The sequence below is a fragment of the Theropithecus gelada genome, chromosome 2, assembly GCF_003255815.1.
Source record: "Theropithecus gelada isolate Dixy chromosome 2, Tgel_1.0, whole genome shotgun sequence".
Lineage (NCBI taxonomy): Eukaryota > Metazoa > Chordata > Mammalia > Primates > Cercopithecidae > Theropithecus > Theropithecus gelada.
Genome location: NC_037669.1, coordinates 150,668,694 through 150,689,489, shown reverse-complemented (window position 1 = coordinate 150,689,489; position 20,796 = coordinate 150,668,694). Strand labels below are relative to the sequence as shown.

Genomic DNA, 20,796 nt, shown 5'->3' with positions numbered 1-20,796 from the left:
ACTAAATGTATGGTCTATAAAAGAAAATAATAAATTGGATCTCATCAAAATTCAAAAACATTTCAAAAGAGGATCATTAAGAAAATGAAAAACTAAGCAACAGACTGGAAGAAAATATGTTCAAAACCCTTATCTGATATACTTGTATCCAGAATTTTCAAAAACCCAATTTAAAAAGAGGACGATATATATGAACAAATATTTTATCAAAGAGATTATACAAATGGATAATAAGCATATGAAAAGATGCTCAACATCATTGGAAAATGCAAATTAAAACCACAATGAGATACCATTTCACACCAACTAGAGTGAGTGTCTGTAATAAATAAGACAGACAATACTAAATGTTGTTGAGAATGTGGAGAAACAGAAACCCTCATACATTTCCAATGGGAGGTAAAATAGGGGCTTTGACAAGCAATTGGGCAAGTTCTCAGAAAGTTAAACGTAAAACTACTATGCATGTAACCTAGCAATTCCACTGTTGGTTACCTACCCCAAAAGAAATGAAAACATACGCCCACACAAAGAATTGGAGTGAATGTTCAGAGCAGCATTATTCACAATAGCCGAAAACTAGAAGCAACCTAAATGTCTGTCAGCTGGTGAATGGGTAAACAAAATATGATATATATACAATAGAACACTATTAGCAATACAGGCTGGGTGTGGTGGCTTACATCTGAAATCCCAGCACTTTGGGAGGCCAAGGTAGGAGGATGACTTGAGCTCAGGGGTTCGAGACCAGCCTGGGCAACATGGTAAAACCCTGTCTCTACAAAAAAATAATAATAATATTAAAGAATACTACTAGCAGTAAAAAAGATTGAACTACTGACACATGCTGCATGATGGATGAACTTCAAAAAAATTATACTAAGTGAAAGAACTCAGACCCAATAAATTACATACTATATGATTCCATTTATACGAAGTATCCAGAAAAGACAAAGGTATAGGAATAGAAAGTAGGTTAGTGGCTGCTTGGGACAGGTCGGGAACCAGTCCCAAGTAGCAGATTGGAGTATAAACAGGCATGAGGGATTTTATTGGTGGAATGAAGCTGTTCTAAAATTGATTTATGGTCATGGTTACACCACTCAGTAGAGTAACAAATGGACCTTCATTTGTACACTTAAACTGGATGAATTGACATGTCAAATAGGCTCACCTTAATAAAGCTTTTATTTTTTAAAAAAGGATAAAATCAATTATATATTTTCAACTTAAACTAGAAAATGAGACGATAAACCTAAAGTTAATTGAAGAATGGCAAAAATAAAGATGAGAGTACAATCAGTGAAATAGGAAACAAACTAATAGTGAAGCATAACAAAGCCAAAAGCTTTAATAAAATTGAAAAATGCCTAGAAAGACTGATAAAAGAAAAAAAAAATCAAACACAAAATTACCATAGTTAGGAATGAGAGAGACTACTACAAATTCTAATGACATTAAAAGACTAACCAGAAACTAATATGAACAACTTTATATCAATAAATTTGACAATTCAGATAAATGGACAAATTTCTTGGAAAACAATTTACTAAAACAGATGCAAGAAAAAAGAATATCTTTAAAACCCTGTATCTCTCCTTCTGATGAAATTTGTCCTAAAAAGGAAGGCCAGGCTTAAATAGCTTTACTGGTAAAGTCGGCCAAACACTTAAGGAAGAAATAACGTCAACCTTACCCACAAAGTCTTTTAGAAAACAGGGAAAGAATACTTGCCAGGTCATCTTTTGAAGCCTGCATAACTCTGGTACTAAAACTAAAGATTTTACAAGAAAAAATATATATAATGAATTAAATCCAGCAATATGTGAAAAGGACACTCCATAATGAAGTGGGGTTTGTCCCAAGTATGTAAAGTTGGCTTAATATCTGAGAACTAATCAACATAATTTATCATATTAACAGACTAAATGTATTTGACAAAATTCAACACCTGTTTGTGATTAAAGAAAATAAAAACTCAGTGAATGAAGTCTAAAAGATAATCTCCTTAATCTGATCAAAAGTATATGTAAGAAATCTGCAGTTAACAAATCGAGGATTATCCCCTTTAATAAATTCTGTTCAATACTGTACTGAAGATTTTAGCCGATGCAGTAAGACAAGAAATAAAAGGCATATAGTGTTATATTGAAACTCCTGAAGAATCCTCAAAACAGCTACTTAAACTCCTAACTGAATTTAATTTATCTAGGTCTTGGATAAAAGATAAATATGTACAAATCAATTATATTTCTGCAAGTTCCAAACTGTTAGAAAACAAAATTTAAAAAATCATACCCTTTACAGTAGTCCCCAAGAAAACGAACACTAAAATACTTAGGAATAAATTTAACCAAAGAAGGCTGGGTGCGGTGTTTCACGCCTATAATCCCAGCACTTTGGGAGGCCAAGGTAGGCAGATCACTTTAGGTCAGGAGTTCAAGACCAGCCTGGCCAACATGCTGAAACCTCGTCTTTACTAAAAAATGCCAAAAAATTAGCTGGGCGTGGTGGTGTATGCCTGTAATCGCAGTTCTTAGGAGGCTGAGACAGGAGAATCACTTGAACCCAGGTGGCGGAGGTTGCAGTAAGCCGAGATCGCGCCACTGCACTCCAGCCTCGGCGACAGAGCGAGACTCTGTCTCAATAAATAAATTAATTAAAATAAAATAAATTTAACCAAAGAAGTACAACACCTCTACACTGAAACTACAAAACATTCCAGAGATAAGGTAAAGCAGGTCTAAATAAAAAGAGACATGTCATGTTTGTGGATTGAAGATGGAGTTTTTTTGGTTTTTGGATTTTTTTTTTGGTTTATAAAATGTAATTTATGTTACTCTGCTATTACATAGGGCATAAGATTTTCACAAGGCTTTTTTGGGACTACAGTCAATGATTAGCAACACACAGTAGTGTTCCAACTCTAACAATCACTAGACAAATGGGACACCCTCTCACGTGCACAAATCTGCATGGAAACATACTAAAGTTTTAGACTTGTGTACTTTAATTTATTTCCCCTTTCTAGTATGTTAAGAAATGACATGCACTTTAATTTGCCAAAAGCAATGCTGTATTCTGGCAGCAATATGCTACTTCTGTTACATAGTAAAGTGAATACCAGAACTACAAAGTCAGTAAATTTTTATTGGGAAGGGAGGTTGTCAACTTAAACAGCAGCAAATAAAGAGTGAATAAGGAAACTTGCTGTTGCCACAGATACACATGACCTCCTTATGTGATAAAGGAGGCATTTCAATTTGTGAACCATAGCCAGAGATGGCAAGTATGTTTCCATTCAGTCTAATATTTCTGGATTCCTACTAAAAAGGAATATATTAAGAGCATGGAAATGATGCTTATTGAAAGGAAACCCTCGAAGAGTAAGGGAGGGAATGTAGAAATTAAGAAGTTATGTGGAACACTTTAAATTGTAATTAACTACATTTTCATATCTTCTCAGTATTACAAAACACAGTCACTTGCAGAACTGGTTCAGATTACTTAAATACCAGATACGTTTTTAGTCCTCTATGTAAGTGTTTAGAAGTTACTTACGTTTATATGAAATGAAGCTATTAATGCTTTTCTGCAGCAGTAACTGCACACCAGGAAGGCCAAGACAAACACAAATCAAGGCATGAAGTTTTCCCAAAGCTGCAGTGTGAAAAGACTATAAACGGTTGATTCCAAACACATAAATCGGTTTCTTTGCTATAGGAAATCCAAGTGAAATAAGGAATGGAGATGTGTAAAAAGGTTTCTTGAAGGAAAGAAGGATGACACCTTGTATGGATTTAGTTTTCAGCCCTTTCTACTGCCTCACATTCTTCTCCTGCACTGTCTGATGTCCAAAGTGTTAGGTTGTCTCTAAGCAATTGCATGATGAGGGTGGTGTCTTTATGAGTCTTCATTCAGTGTATCAACTTCAGCAATGGCCTCATCAAAAGCCGTTTTAGCCAGCGTGTAGGCAAGCTCTGGGTTATTAAGAATCTCATAGTAAAATACAGAAAAGTTAAGAGCAAGCCCCAGGTGGATTGGGTGTGTGGGTTGCATCTCTTTCTTGCTTATATGAAATGCCTCTCGGTAAGCTCCTTGGGAATTAGCTATCATTTGTTTTCGATCATCACCACATGCAACCACATGCAACTTCAGCAAAGTACTGGAAGTAATCACCCTTCGTCTTCAGATAGAAAACCTTACTCTCTGGATTAATTGCATTGGCTATTAAATATTTATCCAACAATTCCAGGATGGTGGTGCAGATGGATCTCGGCTCGGACTCTACTTTCTCCCAGTAGTCCTTAATCAGCTGCAACTTCTTGTCGGAGGTGTCAGTCTTCTGCTCAATGCTCGAGATGACCCTCCAGCCTCCAGGTGGACCTGCAGCCCCCAACTACATTCTTGTAGGCCACGGAGAGCAGGTTGCAATCCTCGTTGGACAGCTTGGCGACCTACTCAGTCACGGCCTTCATGCAGATGGCCATGTCATCGTAGCGCTCAGCCTACTTGGCCAGCTTGGCCTTCTGATCAGCTCCCTCCTCTTGGCGGATGCAGGGCGGAGGGCAAGGAGAGCAAGGACAAGCGCCAACCTGGAGCAGGAGGGGTCCTTCAGAGCTTCACATCTCTGTGGCAACAACTAGAGTCCCACCACTTTGATCTGCTTTTTAGATTGAGTATTTTTTAAGAAGCCACATCTCCCTGAATTCATCTCGATTTTAACACAATCTCACTCCAAATCCCAGCCAGTTTTTAAAATACAAATGGACAAGTTGATTCTAGAATTTACGTGGATGGAAAAACAAAAGTCTTAACCATAACCAAAGCAATGTTGAAAAGGTAAAGCAAAGTTGAGAGCTAAAGACTTACTGTAAAAGCTGCAGTAATCAAGATTGTAGGTTTAGGATAAGAGAAAGAGATCAATGAACAGAGCAGAAAGAAACACATACATATATATATATGGCCAATTCCGTTTTAACAAAGCTGTCAAGGCAATTCAGTAGGGAAAGAAAAGGCTTTTTAACATATGGTGGAGGAACGACCCTGATAAACATGGAGGGGAAATGAACTTTACCCCACCTCACACAACACAAAATTTAATTCAAGATGATGGGGCTGGGCACAGTGGCTCACACCTGTAACCCTAGCACTTTGAGAGGCTGAGGCAGACAGATTACCTGAGCTCAAGAGTTCAAGACCAGTCTGGGCAATGTGGTGAAACCTCGTCTGTATTAAAAATACAAAAATTAGCTGTGCGTGGTGGCCCATGGCTGTAATCCCAGCTACTTAGGAGGCTAAGGTCCAAGAATCACTTGAACTCTTGAACTTGAGAGGCAGAAGTTGCTGTGAGCCAAGATCATACCATTGCACTCCAGCCTGGGCAACAGAGACTGTCTCCATTGTCTCCAAAAAAAAAAAGATGATGGAATCATAGACCTCAACGAAAATGTGGAAAAATATCTTCAAAACCATGATATGCTAGGATTTCTTGAAGAGAACATTAAAAGCACTGAACATTTTTCTTAAATAAATTGGACTTCATTGAAAAGAAAGGTGTATTTTCTCCATTCTTCATTGTCATTCCTTTTTCTTTTCTTTTTTTAATATGATGACCATAAGATTTATTACTTGGTAGTTGAAATTTTTCAAGAGCTTGTTGGGGTTTGTTGAATTTTTTGAACCATGAGATAATGTTTTTCACCGAATGTAGGACTTTTTTGACTTATTTCTTCAAATTTTCCCCCCTTTTTCTTCTAGGACTCCTCCAATTTATGCTGATAAATTGATCTCACTGAGACTCAGTTCATTTTTCTTTTATTCTCTTCGGTCTCCAAATTAGATCATTTTTACTCCAGTTCACTGATTTAGCTCATGTGAATTTTTCATTTCTTCTATTGTACTTTTCAGCTCCAGAATTTCCATTTAGTTCTCTTTGTACTTTAGATTTTTCTGTTGAGAGCCTATATATGTTCAGCTGTTTTTAGTTTATTTTTATTGAATTATTTCAGCATATTTAGAGTAACTACTTTGAAGTCTTAGGCTGCTAAATTCAGTATCTGGACCCATTCAGAATCAGTTTCAGTTGGCTGCTTTCTTTCCCAAGTTATGTGTCACACTTTCCTGTTTTTTTAATATGTCTTATTTTCTTATTAAAAACTAGACATTTTTAAGATCAACAGTCCCCAACCTTTTTGTCACCGGGGACTGGTTTCATGGAAGACAATTTTTCCACAGACTGGTGGGGGGTCATGGTTTTGGGATTAAACTGTTTTACCTCAGATCATCAGGCATGAGATTCTTATAAGGAGTGCACAACCTAGATCTGTTGCATGCTCATTTCACAATAGGGTTTGCACTCTTGTGATCTCATACCACCCTTTTCTGACAGGAGGCGAAACTCAGGTGGTAATGCTTGCTTGCCCACCCACTGCTCCTCCTGCTGGGTGGCCCATTTCGTAACAGGCCACTGACCAGTACCAGTCTATGGTCCAGAGTTTGGGGACCCCTGTTGTATAGTACATTGTAGTGTGTCTGCATTTCGTTGTTCTGAATGCCTGCCTAGACTAAAACTGCAAAGTCTCTCTCTTACTTACACCTGAACATCTCTATTCAGATGTTTCCCTCTAACCCTAGCTAGCTCCCTGGGGGCCTCACCTGAACTTAATTATTTAGTGGTCAACAAATGAATTGAGCAGGTAGCTGAAATACCTCAAAGACTTCCCACTCTCTGTCACCTGAGCTGTGTGTGAATTAGAGAATACATTGAGAGTCACAGCAAATTGACGTCTCCCTAGGCTTTCAGTTTTTGCCAGACTCTGAGATATTCCACATACCTGCCTACTTTAACAGTCAGACAGGGATCTGGCAAGTTTATTATCAGGCTTTCGTAGCCCTCTTGCTTCCAGATTTCATCCTTAAACGGAATCTGTAACCTCCAGCCAGTAAAACCTTACATTTTCACTGCCTAACTTGGGGATAATGGAAACACCTCCAGATAGGAAGACCAGTTCTTACCCTATGCAGTTTTTCATGAGTAAACTTATCACCGTTGGTTGTTTTCCAGTGCCCTGAAGTTGTTTTTAATAATTTGCCCAGTTTTATACACCCATCTTTCTTAACACTATTAAAAATACCGTCATGATAACATTATTTTAGCTGTGTCCCTCGGGGCCAATATGTAGTTGGATATTCATTTTTATTGTGGTGGTAATGGTATTTTTTAAAATTTAGGCCGGGCACAGTGGTTCAGGCCCGTAATCCCAGTACTTTAGGAGGCCAAGGAGGGTGGATCACCTGAGGTCAGGAATTCGAGACCAGCCTGGCGAACATGGTGAAACCCCATCTCTACTGAAAATACAAAAATTAGCCAAGCGTGGTGGCAGGTGCCTGTAATCCCAGCTACTCAGGAGGCTGAGGCAGGAGAATCATTTGATCCCAGGAGGTGGAGATTGCAGTGAGCTGAGATCGTGCCATTGCACTCCAGCCTGGGTGACAAGAGCAAAACTCTGTCTCAAAAAATAAAAATAAAAAATAAAATTTAGATATAATTCACATACCATAAAATTCACCCTTTTAAGGTATACAGTTGATTGGTTTTCAGGATATTCATAGTGTTGTGCAATTGCCACTAATTCCAAAGCATTTTCACCACCCAAAAAGAAACCCTATACCCATTAACAGTCACTCCCCATTCCTCCCTTCTCCCAGCCTCTGACAACCACTGTTATACTTTCTGTCTCTATAGGTGTGCCCATTCTAGACATTTCATATACATGGAATCGTATAGTATGTAGCCTTTTGTGACTAACATATTTCATGCAGTGTAATGTTTTGGAGGTTCATTCATGTTGTAGCATGAATCAGTACTTTATTTTCGTGGCTGAATCATATTCTGTTTTACAGATAATACCACATTTTGTTTATTCATTCACCAGTTGATGGACATTTAGGTTGTTTTTGGTTTTTGACTATTATGAACAATGCAGTTGTGAACATATATTTACAAGTTTTTGTGTGGATGTGTCTTCAGCTCTCATATATACGTAGGAGTGGAATCAGTGAGTTAATAGGGTATTTCTGTTTAATTAGGAGGTAATGACAACTTTAAAACCTGATTTCAGCCATTTAGTAGGAAATTTAATGCACTCACATTTATTGTGATTACCATGATTACTACTTTGTTTTGTGTTTTCTATTTACTAGGCTTTTCTGTTTCTTGGGTTTATTTTTCCCTTCCTTTTTATTGGAATAGTTGAGCATGTATGCATGTTTACACTCTGTCTGTCTCTATCTAGTGAGGAAACTTGACTATCCTATTTTTACTTTTTAAATTGTTAACAAATTTAAACTTAAATGTTTATATTAATGTCTACAGTTGATGCAAGTCTCCAAGCTGGGAAAGAACATTATCATGCTTTCAATTATTCTTTTCCTAGCATCTCCCTAAAGAAGTCATCTGGAATTTTAATACTTGTTTCTCTTGTTTCTTTTACCTTTTTACATTATGTTTTAATGATTTTGCATTCTTGCCTATCAATTTTCCTGATTTCTTTGGCCCAACACTATTTTTTGTATAACACATCTGTCTTTTTCCTGGATTCATGATTCATTATTATTTTGTGGAGTAGTTAAGGAATTCTTTCAGATAGTTCTTTATGGCTGATAAGTTTTCTGAGTCCTTACATATCCAAAAATGTCTTTTATCCTTACTCTTGAATGACAAAATACTCCATTGTTTACTAGCTTCCATTGCTGCTGATGAGGATTTTGATGTCACTCTGATTCTCAGTCTTTTGATTCTTCTATCTAAAAACTCTTAGGATTCTCTGTAGCCTTCAATTTTTAATGTTTTTCTGCCTAGTATTTAGGTAGTTGTCTTTTTTCTTCCATCCTGCTTAGTACTTGGTGGATAACTTTCTATTTGAAGATCTCTGACTTTACCTTGGGGACATTTCTATATGTAATTTTCTCCTGAATACTCTTATTTGTCAGATATTAAAACTTCTAAATCCATCCATGATGGTACTTAACTCTTCTGTTTTTGCTTCTTTGTCTTCTTGTACTGTATTTTTGGAAAGTCCTCAGTAAAATCTTTCGTTCTCACTAACTCACATTGCAGTTCACCCCAGTTAACACTGTTAACTATGAAATTAACCCTTATGATATCATGACAGTATATGTGCCTGAGAGCAATGCCCTTTCTCTACATATGCTGTGTTATAATTTGTCCAGAAATGAATAAATATAGCAGTTTTCAGGGTATGTGCATTCTTTGTATATTTAACAAATCTAAAGATAGAAACTCCTGGCCGGGCACAGTGACTCACGCCTGTAATCCCAGCACTTTGGGAGGCTGAGGCAGGCAGATCACGAGGTCAAGAGATCAAGACCACAGTGAAACCCCGTCTCTACTAAAAAATACAAAAAATTAGCCGGACACAGTGGCAGGCGCCTGTAGTCCCAGCTACTCGGGAGGCTGAGGCAGGAGAATGGTGTGAACCCAGTAGGCGGAGCTTGCAGTGAGCCAAGATTGCACCACTGCACTCCAGCCTGGGCAACAGAGTGAGACTCCGTCTCCAAAAAAAGAAACTCCTTGCAAAATTTTAAAATTCTCTGACTGTAATGCCCCCTATAGATTAGTACCCAAAGACATGGGTCTCTTCCCCTCAGTTTCTTAAACTCCTGATTTCCTCAGATGTTATCCTCCTTTGTTGCATGTATGTCTCTTCTTCAGAGTGATGATTTTCCTTAACTGTTTGGTGATTTTTTTTTTTTTTTGGTGTTTTACTCTTTGTGTTTTGCAATCCATTTACCTACTTGAGTGTTGAGTAGCTTACTGCCAATGATTATGAGGGAGGGACAGGACAAGCTGCTGAGGGGCAGGAGTGCTGTTGCTTGTCTTCTGGTGTGGGTATTCTCTCCTTCCCTTCTGAGAGTTGGCAGCTACCTGTGACATTGCACTGCTCTGCAGCCCAGTGTGCATCCTTGCTGCTTTAGCCTGTGAATATATGCCTCTGTTGACTGCTGCTTAGCACAAACCTGGGAATGGGGAGGGCCTGATTGACCCAGCTGATCCAGATGCAACTCACTGATTAATCATCCTGATGTATGTCTGAGTGCCCCCAACCTTCAGCTGTCTATGTCCACTGGCTCTGCCTTGAAACTCTTCCTTAACCACTCCTACTGTTGCAGATGTCTTATCGTACATCTGGCTTAGACTATGGCTTCCTTCAGTTACTGCCTCCCTTCCCCACCATTCAACTCCCCACTCCTATAAATATAATCTCGTCTGATTCTAGGAGATTGCTGATAGTCTTTCCTTATTATCTCATGCATTTATGATTTATATTTGTTAACTGTAAATGTCATTTCCTCAGAAAGTTTTTTCCTAACCACCCAATGTAAAGTAACTTCTCACTTTCTATCACATCAGCTCAGTTTATTTTCATTGTAGCATTCATCTCTATTTAATATTTTTGGCCTTTTGTTTTTCCAGACCTAAATGCATACTCCTTTAGGAGCATTATATGGTCTATTTACAGCTATATCATAAGTGGTTAGAGCAGTGCCTGATATACAGTAGACATTCAATATATGATAGTTGAATTAAGTGACTTTATCTTTTTTAAAAACATTATCACATTTGTTTAAATTACATAAATTTTAGATTTTATACCAGAAACCAGGTTTATCAAATATTCTATCTTAACATCTCTGTTCAAGACAAAAAAAGAGAAACACACCTTTATTAACCAAATAGTTTTCTTTGCCCAAAACTGTATAATTAATTGGTTAAATAATACAAAACACAAAGTTTCTTAACCTCCAGCACTTCAGTCTATATGGCATTCAAGCAAAGCTTGGGGGTGAAATAAAAGCAAAGCTTTGATTTTTCTAAGAACAATATTACAAAGTGACCAGAAGTTAGAATTATGTTTGCTTATAGTTTCTATGACTATGTGAGATATAATTTATTCTCAGGTAAATCGTTAAGTTGAAATTCATCATATTCTTATGCCATATTATTATGGAGCTCCTTTAGCAAACTCAAATTTCCTTAATGGAATTTCCAAAGTCTTAGGTTAAGGACTCACTCTACCAGATAAGATTTTTACTTTTTATCCCTGCATCTCTTAAATTTTATAGCTTTTGATCAGGTGGCTGATCAACCCATAAGGGATAATAATGAAGAGTTTTTCAGTTTAGAAATACTGTTTTGAGAGTTAATTCCTTAATTCAATTTAGGTTAGAAAAATATAGAAATGCACATAGGTAGTCATAGTCACTGCTTACATAGTAACTTCTCCATGAAAGAAAAATCCCTGTCTTGGCGAGTTTTGAGTTGGCCTCTTTTGCTGAGTCTGTTATTTTTTCAGTCCCCATATATAAAATTTTGTAACATTCTTACTTTCTCCATGGAGATCAAATTTAGTCCCAGATTTTTCCTTGAAAATGTTTAAATATTTTATGGCAAAGAAAAGCAGTAGTCACTTTAGAAGACAATCAGAATTTATCTGTTCCATGAAACAAATATTTATATGTATGCCATTTGTAAGTCTTCTTGTAGGTTATTTATACTTCTACCATCAAGAAGATGAGCTTAAACCCTACAGAATTAACCTCACATCTTTATAATTCTGATAGAAATTACTTTAATTTTGTTTTACTTTTTTTATTTAGGCAAAGATGCAATCTACACAATTCCAGTAAAAAACATTCTTGCTGTGGAAAAACTGGAAGAGAGTTCTTTCAACAAGAAAAATGTAAGTTATGTAGATAAATTATTTAAAGCTTTCTGAACTGCATGTATTAAGTATTTGTATTTCAAGGTATTTGGTAATACCTTGTATTTGTATCACCTATTAGATATTTGTATTCAAATTTTCAAGAGGTTGTTTATTGGATTGTTTACCATTAATCATCAATAGTTCATAAATAGCTAGCTCAAACTGTCTCTTAAAATTGTCCTTTATTGTTGATGCCTCATATAGCTTGCCTAGTTTGTTAAGTTAAAGATACTTTTCTCAAGACTCCCCTGTTATGATATATTTGATAAACCTGGTTTCTGGTATAAAATCTAAAATTTATGTAATTTAAGCAAATGTGATATAGAATGTTTTTTAAAAAGATAAAGTCACTTAATTCAACTATCATATATTGAATGTCTACTGTATATCAGGCACTGCTCTAACCGCTTATGATATAGCTGTAAATAGACCATATAAGGCTCCTAAAGGAGTATGCATTTAGGTCTGGAAAAACAAAAGGCCATAAATATTAAATAGAGATGAATGCTATAATGAAATGCTCTACATGATATTCAAGTCTCTAAATAATACAGTCCCAAGCTATCTGTCCAGCTTTGTCTTCTGCATTCAGTGCATACCATACACCCAAGCCAACCAGGATGATTTCCTTGTTCCTAAGTATTTTTCTGCTGCTTTTTCTTTATACTTTTTCTTCCATTAGCAATTCCTTCACTTTATTCTTATCTATATGATAGTCCATTCATTTGGATATGTGTGGCTTCTAAAACTTACATTCTTTTGTACTGCTTAGTACCATGTGACTCAGATTATGCTTGAGACTAACTTGCTCGAAACATAATAATTTCTAAGACATCTTAGCACCAGTTATCTAGCCAAGCAAACTAGATTCCTTTAGGTACTTTTCTTCTGTTTTGTACTGTGTGTTGGTTTGGGGACGCTTGTCACTAACTTTTTATCTTAATTGCCTATGAAGATGTTCCAAGTAATACATACGGAGAAACCACTCTATGTCCAGGCAAATAACTGTGTAGAAGCTAATGAATGGATAGACGTACTCTGCAGGGTGAGCCGATGCAATCAAAACAGGCTCAGTTTTTATCATCCCTCAGTGTATCTGAATGGAAATTGGCTCTGCTGTCAGGAGACCAGTGAAAACACTCTCGGCTGCAAGCCATGTACTGCGTAAGTTTCCTTCTGATTATAAAAGCAATGTGCCAAAATTTGATATATCCATGCAATGTTAATATTACTTGTCCATGAAAAAGGAATGACGTACTGATCCATGCTACAACAAGAATGGGACCTTGAAAAATTATGCTAAGTGAAAGAAGTCAAACATAAAGGCCACATATTCTCTGATAACATTGATGTAAAGTGTCTAGAATAGGTAAATTCATAGAGACACAAAGTAGATTAGTGGTTACAAGGGATAGGAGGAAGGGAGGAATGGGGAGATGCAGAGATTATTTTAGGAGTGAAGAAAATGTTCTAAAATTAATAGTGGTTGGACAAGTTAAAAAAAATTTTAAGGCAATGTTTAAATAGAAGCATGAGCTTGACCAAGTTATCAAGAAAGAAGGGTCCTTAGCATTCTCTTTCTAATTGTATGGAACAACCATTGTATTTCTAAGACTTAAGTAATAATGTATTGTTTTGTGATGAAGCATAGGTTGTGGAAATGATTTTACTTTAAAATTTCCCTCCTTCTGTTTAGGGTCACATAACAACCAAACCTCTCCTTGGCCCCACTTTATTTTAACTGTCAAATGAAACAATTTCTGCAAAAGTCTGTGGTTCTGTTTTTAGTCTCAAACCATCAGAAGTCCTTGGCATGTTAACAAAATAAAATTTGTCCAATATATTTATTTTTTATTTTTACCATAGAGGTGTCCCTGCAGACATCCAAATAGATATTGATGAAGACAGAGAAACAGAAAGAATTTATTCCCTTTTTACCCTCAGTTTACTTAAGCTGCAGAAGATGGAAGGTAAATACACAATCTATTTTTATATAACCATAATCTTTCATTACCAATTCCTAAAGTATTGCTTTAGCATTATACAAAAGTTGAAAATACTCATAGATTTACCAAAATGTTATTTATATGAAAGTTGACAAACCCACAGGGGGCATTTTTCATTGACATTCATGAAGTTAAAATACTGTTTTTGCATGAATGTGATGATCCTAATAAATAAAATGTATATATTTTAGTTATCTTGGCTTTGCCAGGGGAAATCCCCTCAGTATAAGACACTTGAAAAATTCTTATTTGAACTACACATTGCATTTATAGAATTTAGTTGTCTGATCAGAGATTTGTTTTCCTGTTCCTTTTAGAGGCTTGTGGAACTATTGCAGTCTATCAAGGACCGCAGAAAGAGCCTGATGATTATTCTAACTTTGTAATCGAGGATTCTGTAACAACCTTTAAGACAATTCAGCAAATAAAAAGCATAATTGAGAAGCTGGATGAACCTCATGAAAAATATAGGAAGAAAAGATCCAGTAGTGCAAAATATGGGAGCAAGTGAGTGATTTTTAAGCTATCGTAAACATATTTTTAAACAATTTGAGATTGCCTCTCCTGCCCCACCCTCACACCTCCTGCTCACCCACATCTCTCAAGACCCGGCTGAGGACCATTCTCTGGTGTAAGTTTCCCCGGCCACTCAAACTCAAAGTGCTCTTTGTGGCCGGGCGCGGTGGCTCAAGCCTGTAATCCCAGCACTTTGGGAGGCTGAGACGGGCGGATCACGAGGTCAGGAGATCGAGACCATCCTGGCTAACACAGTGAAACCCCGTCTCTACTAAAAAATACAAAAAAACTAGCCAGGCGAGGTGGCGGGCGCCTGTAGTCCCAGCTACTCAGGAGGCTGAGGCAGGAGAATGGCGTAAACCCAGGAGGCGGAGCTTGCAGTGAGCCGAGATCCGGCCACTGCACTCCAGCCTGGGCGACAGAGTGAGACTCCGTCTCAAAAAAAAAAAAAAAAAAAAGTGCTCTTTGTGTTGTTCAGTTTAGCCGTCATTTCACTGTGTTGGTGCTATACTTTATCCACTTTTAAATTTCATATATATATGTATATGAAATTACATATGTATATATATATTATTTGTATTTATATAAAAAATATATATTTATATATATTTAGTTTTTGTAGAGACAGGTTCTTGCCCTGTCACACAGGCTGGAGTGCAGTAGTATGATCATAACTCACTGTAACCTCCAGCTCCTAAGTTCAAGCGATCCATCTCAGCATCTTGAGTAGCGAGGACTACAAGTGTGCACCACCGTGCCCAGCTATTTGTTTTATTTTTTGTGGAGACAGGGTCTTGCTATGTTGCCCAGGCTGGTTTTGAATTTCTGACCTCCAGTGATCCTCCTGCCTTGGCCTCTCAAAGTGCTAGGGTTACAGACATGAGCCAACACTACCAGCCTGTCACCAGTTTTAATGTTATGTTCAATTGTAATTCATTTCTTGAATACTTAGTAGGTCTCTGTTTTGTTTTTGTTTTTACTGATCCTCCTTCTACAGTACGTAATAAGAATTCACAAAACTCACCCCCAAAAAAAAATAAGCTGTAAAAGTGCTACAAGTACTTTATAGTTGATTTTTTGGACCACTTCAGGTGTAGATGGATACTACGATGGGTAACAACAGCAACAACTCTCATTTATTGGAAGGGGCATTGTGCTTAGTACTTTACAGCTTAGATTGCTTTTAGAAGCAAGTTATGAAGTTCCAATTGAGGTGGCTTAAACAATAAAACTATTTACTCTTGCAAATTAAGTAGTTAACTTCTACAGTTGGTTAATTCAGCAGCTCAGCACTGTCATCAAGGAACACCTGCCACTCAGCCAACCTCAACAAGGTGATTCCTCAGGCTTATTCTCTCATGAGCTGCAATAATTCAGAGCCCCACATTTTTATATTATAGCATCCAGAGGCAGAAAAGGTTGTTTTCTCCTTACTAGGAGAAAGGAACCTTCTCTAGAGTTACCCCCGGCCTTCCCTGAAACACATGGCTGCCCAGTGTTAGAGCAGAATCGGGGTCTGTTTACAAAGAAGTGGCTAGGGAGGGGATGGTTCTTGGGCCGCCAAGTAACAGTGTTTGCCACAGTGAACACTCATTGATCCTCAGATCAGCTCAACTTGGTTTTATCCTCATTTTACAGCTAGTGAAATGGAGGCTTGGGGAAGCTAAATGCCTTGCCCAAGGTCACACAGCTGACTAGGGCTCTGAATCCTGGCCCCACCACTTTAAATGTTCTTTGAAAAGTATGTGTATTAATAATTATATTTTTTATTGATGTACAATAAAAATCAGTTTGACAGGTATAAATATTTATATTCTTCCTAGATAGCTGCCTCAATTAGGTTATTATAAGCATCCTAATCCTGTCTTTTCTGTACTAATGTAATTGGTTCTCTTCCAACAGCAGTAATCCAGTTTCCTTGGAGCCCTGGGAAGTTTCCATATGAGATCCCAGACATTCTTTCTTAAATTTCTCATACCCATACACACCATACCACTTCCCAGTTTTATTTTTCTCTATTAAAAAATATCATGCCCTACTGTACTAAATATCTTATTAATTTTATTTACCCTATACCAGAGTGTAAGTTCCATGATGGCAAGGTTTTTCTTGCTCTGTTTTGTTTACTACTTTAAGTTCTACACTAGGGTCTAAGATTTAATAGGTGGTCAGTAAGTACTTGTTGAATTAATGAAACAAGATTTGGCATGAGAGATTATCCAGGGAAAATTCTAAATACTTAATGGATTATATATTTGTCACCCTTTAAATTTTTATATTTCTTAAATTTTGAAAAATGACTTTTTTTATTTTCTAGGGAAAATCCAATTGTTGGGAAAGCATCTTAAGAGTTTAGCAGATTGGTTCAGAAGAACTGGAAAATATTATTTTTCTTGGAGCTTTTCAATTCATCATATATTTTGTTCATAGTATTTAAGAATGAACATTCGCTTCAATGTCATCTGCCTCCACATTGTATTTAATATTTAATAATTGAAATTAATTGTTTGGGAATCCTGGTATTGATGTATTACTAGAGAATTTAAAGCCCAGGATTCCCTTCATATCTGTGTGACCAAATCTATATTTCTGCAACTTCTTTTTAATTGAAAGAATCTTCCTAGAAAAGCTTTGTAACAAAGGGAGAACTCCTCCGTAGCAAGAAACCATCTCTTCTTATAACACTCTGTTCTGTGGACTTGTTTTGACTACCATTAGTGCCTGCTCTATACTGCCAACATTGTGTTTTACTAGAAAATTCCAATTCATGACAGTTCGGAGCTTTTCATTTAGTTCATGTAGACCCTCCCGCTTTAAAAAAGAAAAAAAATAAGAAATGATTTCCCTTTGGTCCATCAGTCATTACAGGTTCCATTCAAGACAGTGATAGAAATTTTAGAAAACTGCCAGAGCATCCTTGAAAGTTGCTAGATCCTTTTGCCTAAAGATGTAAACAAAACTCAAGACAGGAGGAATCAGGGAATACGTGCTATTGTGTGCATCTTGTTTACATTTGGAATCAGTGATGGCAAAAGAAATAATGAGACCTCTGAAATTGTTTTCATTGTTTTAAATACCAGGTACTCATTTTCTTGATTTGAAAGTTTAACATGACTTCTAAGGACATCTCTTCTGAAAAAGAAAGTAAACAGGGAATTAAGGTGGTAGGAAAGTCTCTTGACTTCACCTGCTGTTTCATGTTATAATAAGGGCCACCATAAGGATGCCCTCCTCATAGTGTTTGGTTCTGCTCTTACTCGAGAACGGTCACTTGGCGCACTTTAATAATCTGGACTGCTCCAGATTATACTTTAGATACTTCATGGTATCTAATCTTTATGATCAGTTGAATGATCAGTGTTTAAGTCTAAAAATAATGCTTTCCTGAAAATGTTTATATTTCATTACTGTTTCCTTATTGCCTGCTAGCCAAATGGAATTTGGGCAAGCAACTCTTTGAAGACTTTTTTTACCCTAGAAATTTACTTTTGTCCTAAAAACCCTAACTGTAAATAAGCAGTCGAAGCAAGTTGCCACCTTGAATTTGAGGGATACACTTTGCTTCATCAGTATTAAAAACCATGGTACTTTTATTTTGTCTTTTTTAATTCAAAACATTTTCTAAATGTGGTACTTTGAACCTTGGAGTATTTACATGTTTCTGTTCAAAACTGTGACTTATTAATGTAAGTCTGCTAGTAGTACTTTTTTTGTTTCCCTGAGCATAAGCTATATTTCAAGATACACTTTGCCAATTTTGTTATTGGTGGGTAATTGTTTTTAAATTATATTGTTACTAGGTAATTATTTTTAAAGACTACTGGCATACCATCAAAGTTGTTCCATAAAAGAATATAACTGAGCAATGTATTTCTCTAAATGACTTGTAAAAATCAATGAGTTACATTTAAGTCTGCATTATGGTAGATTATTACTCCTGGCTCATTTTAAAGACAAGTTTGAAAAAGTCCTTAAATTTTATAAGCTTGTAGATTCCATAAACTACACTGATTTATACATTTGAAAGAATTTAGCCATTTAATAAATTTCTCATTCTCAACTTGCATTTAGATTAAAATTCTTTTTATGAGTCTCTGAAATGTCTACCTGCGAAGAACATGTAAACATTGCCAGGTACCAGTCATTATTCTTTAGTGGCTTTTTAGTCCTCTGCTATTTTTTTAAGGCAAAAGAAATATTCATCTAACATTTCTAATATCAAATCCCCAATTGTGATTGTTTTTAAAGATCATGGCATGATCACAGGGACCAAGGCTGTGTGCATACATAACTCTGGATTTGAAAGGAGGAGAGTTCAGCCATCTAGTTCTTTTCTTCACATGACACTTTTAAACAGCCAGTTTGACTGAAATTAACCAACTTGGCACAGCCTAAAAAGAAGTAATGTGAAATTAAATTATTTTTCTTTGAAAGTCTTTTGAAATAAGAGACCATGTAAGTAGGACCCTAAGATAACCAAGGAATTTGCTTCCAGGGCCCTCATTCCTCTGCCATTACTTACAAATTTTTTAATTTTTACTACCTAATACTCTTTCTCTACCTTTTCCACATTTGAAAACATACAAGGCAGCTCACTTCATCCAAAAACCTAAAAACTCCAGGAAGGAAAGAAAAGATGATATGGGGAAACTTGCCGTAGATGCCGGTTCTGGTTCTTAGTTTAGCCATTTCCATCAGTTGAAATTGTGGTGTGATCTGTGCTTGTTTTGTTGTTTTGTTTTTGTTTAGCTTTGTTTTTTAATATTCATTTAATAAGATGATGGGCAATAGCAAAGATTTTTACTCCCAGGAATATAATTTATCAAATTGAACTATTTTATTTGCCAAAGAAACTTGTTTTTAATATCACGGGTAATGGGTAAGTGTCAAAACTAGGCTTTTTTTAATTAAACAAAAGAAGGTGACGAATGATATGGCTTTTGTTTCTGTTTCTGAAGCCTGATTTCATTTATGCCAGGTTTTGAAAAGCAGATCTTTTTATTAAGTGAAAGCACCTTTAATTTGCTCTAACGGTACATCCTGTAAAGACAGAATTCTGCATAGCGTTTTAGGTGTTTTTACAGTATGGGAAAAATACAAGACTCATTCTAGAGTTAAATTACCAGTCTTGGTTGATATTATCTGCTTCCATTTTTATTAATTTGGAAATTAATATGTTGCTAGTAAATATTGGTTTTTACAGTACCCAGTTTGAAAATGTAAGTTATCAAAACTTAATGTAGTGAATTTGTTTAACCATGTTGTATTGTTGAGAATGTATTTTTATTTAAATTTTATTTTCTTATCAAGAGTATTATAAAAATTAACTTTTGTAACTGTCGCTTGGAAATAACTCAAATAAATTACAAGAGCCTGTCTGTTCTTTGTGAGACTATTTTCTTACTGATTTAGTAATTTCTCGTTTAAAATTATTATACCTTTCCTATTAGTAAGGGAACTGTGGAAGTGAGAAGTCTCCAGTAAGAACAATGCAATCTGAAAAGTGTTCAGTTTTCTTAAACTTAACTAGGCTGATTTTTGATGGGTGGGTTCTTTTTTTTTTTTTTTTTTTTGAGACGAAGTCTCGCTCTGTCCCCCGGCTGGAGTGCAGTGGTGCGATCTCGGCTCACTGTGACCTCTGCCTCCCGGGGTTCAAGCGATTCTCCTGCCTCAGCCTCCCGAATAGCTGGGACTTCAGGCATGCACCACCATGCCCAGCTAATTTTTGTATTTTTAGAAGAGACGGGATTTCACCATATTGATCAGGATGGTCTCTCTCTCTTGACCTCGTGATCTGCCCACTTCAGCCTCCCAAAGTCCTGGGATTACAGGCGTGAGCCACCGTGCCTGGCCTCTAATGGGCTGTGTTCTTATTTGTTCATTCATTCAACAGACTTGTTTTGAGGACCCATAGTCTTCAAAACACCTTGCAGGCTCCTGTCATTCCCTAGAGCCATGTACATCTGTCATGGAGGAATATAATTCACTTGTGTCTAGATAAAGTTTAAAGCTGAGTTTTCCAGACTATATTTGACTTTTTAAAGAAGAGTGGAAAGAAGAATTATTTCAGAGCCTCTGGTTACTCAGGCCGTGCACTGACCCCTGCAGATTAACCTACCCCATAGCTTGACCTTCAGTGCATCATCCTTCAGGATGTTAGAATTTGCCCGTGTTGTGCCATGTTAGTAAGATACCTGGAGAATATAAAGTGACAGCACCAGAGACCAGGTTAGTGGGTGTAACTTGTGCCCTCCCCGGTTCGTGCCTGAACCCTTTTATGATAGCATCCCTAAAAACCCTTCTGTAAAACAAAGCCCCTGGGCTCCAGAGGAATTTAAGGTTAACAAAGTGGAAAGGATAGGGTTCTGAATCTCTATAAAACATTAGAATTCCTCTCATACTAGCGCATGTATAGAATAGAACTTGTGAAAAGCATCAGATTAGAAGTAAACTAGGCATTTAAGGGAGAGGCCATACTCCTATTT

General features: G+C 36.6%; 1 protein-coding gene and 1 pseudogene across 3 annotated transcripts in view; one reads left to right on the top strand and one right to left on the bottom strand.

Annotated features, from left to right (window-relative positions):
• Positions 1–19,705, top strand: part of RASA2 (RAS p21 protein activator 2) — a 123,589-nt gene extending 103,884 nt beyond the window's left edge. For all 3 annotated transcript variants that reach the window (XM_025377332.1, XM_025377330.1, XM_025377331.1), the window contains 5 exons: positions 11,683–11,765; positions 12,745–12,953; positions 13,656–13,759; positions 14,113–14,302; positions 16,629–19,705. In XM_025377332.1, the coding sequence (XP_025233117.1) occupies positions 11,683–11,765; positions 12,745–12,953; positions 13,656–13,759; positions 14,113–14,302; positions 16,629–16,659 (617 nt within the window). In that variant the 3' untranslated portion in view covers positions 16,660–19,705. The remainder of the gene's footprint in view (positions 1–11,682; positions 11,766–12,744; positions 12,954–13,655; positions 13,760–14,112; positions 14,303–16,628) is intronic.
• LOC112618373 lies at positions 3,801–7,142 on the bottom strand (annotated as a pseudogene).
• Positions 19,706–20,796: the final 1,091 nt, after the last annotated feature.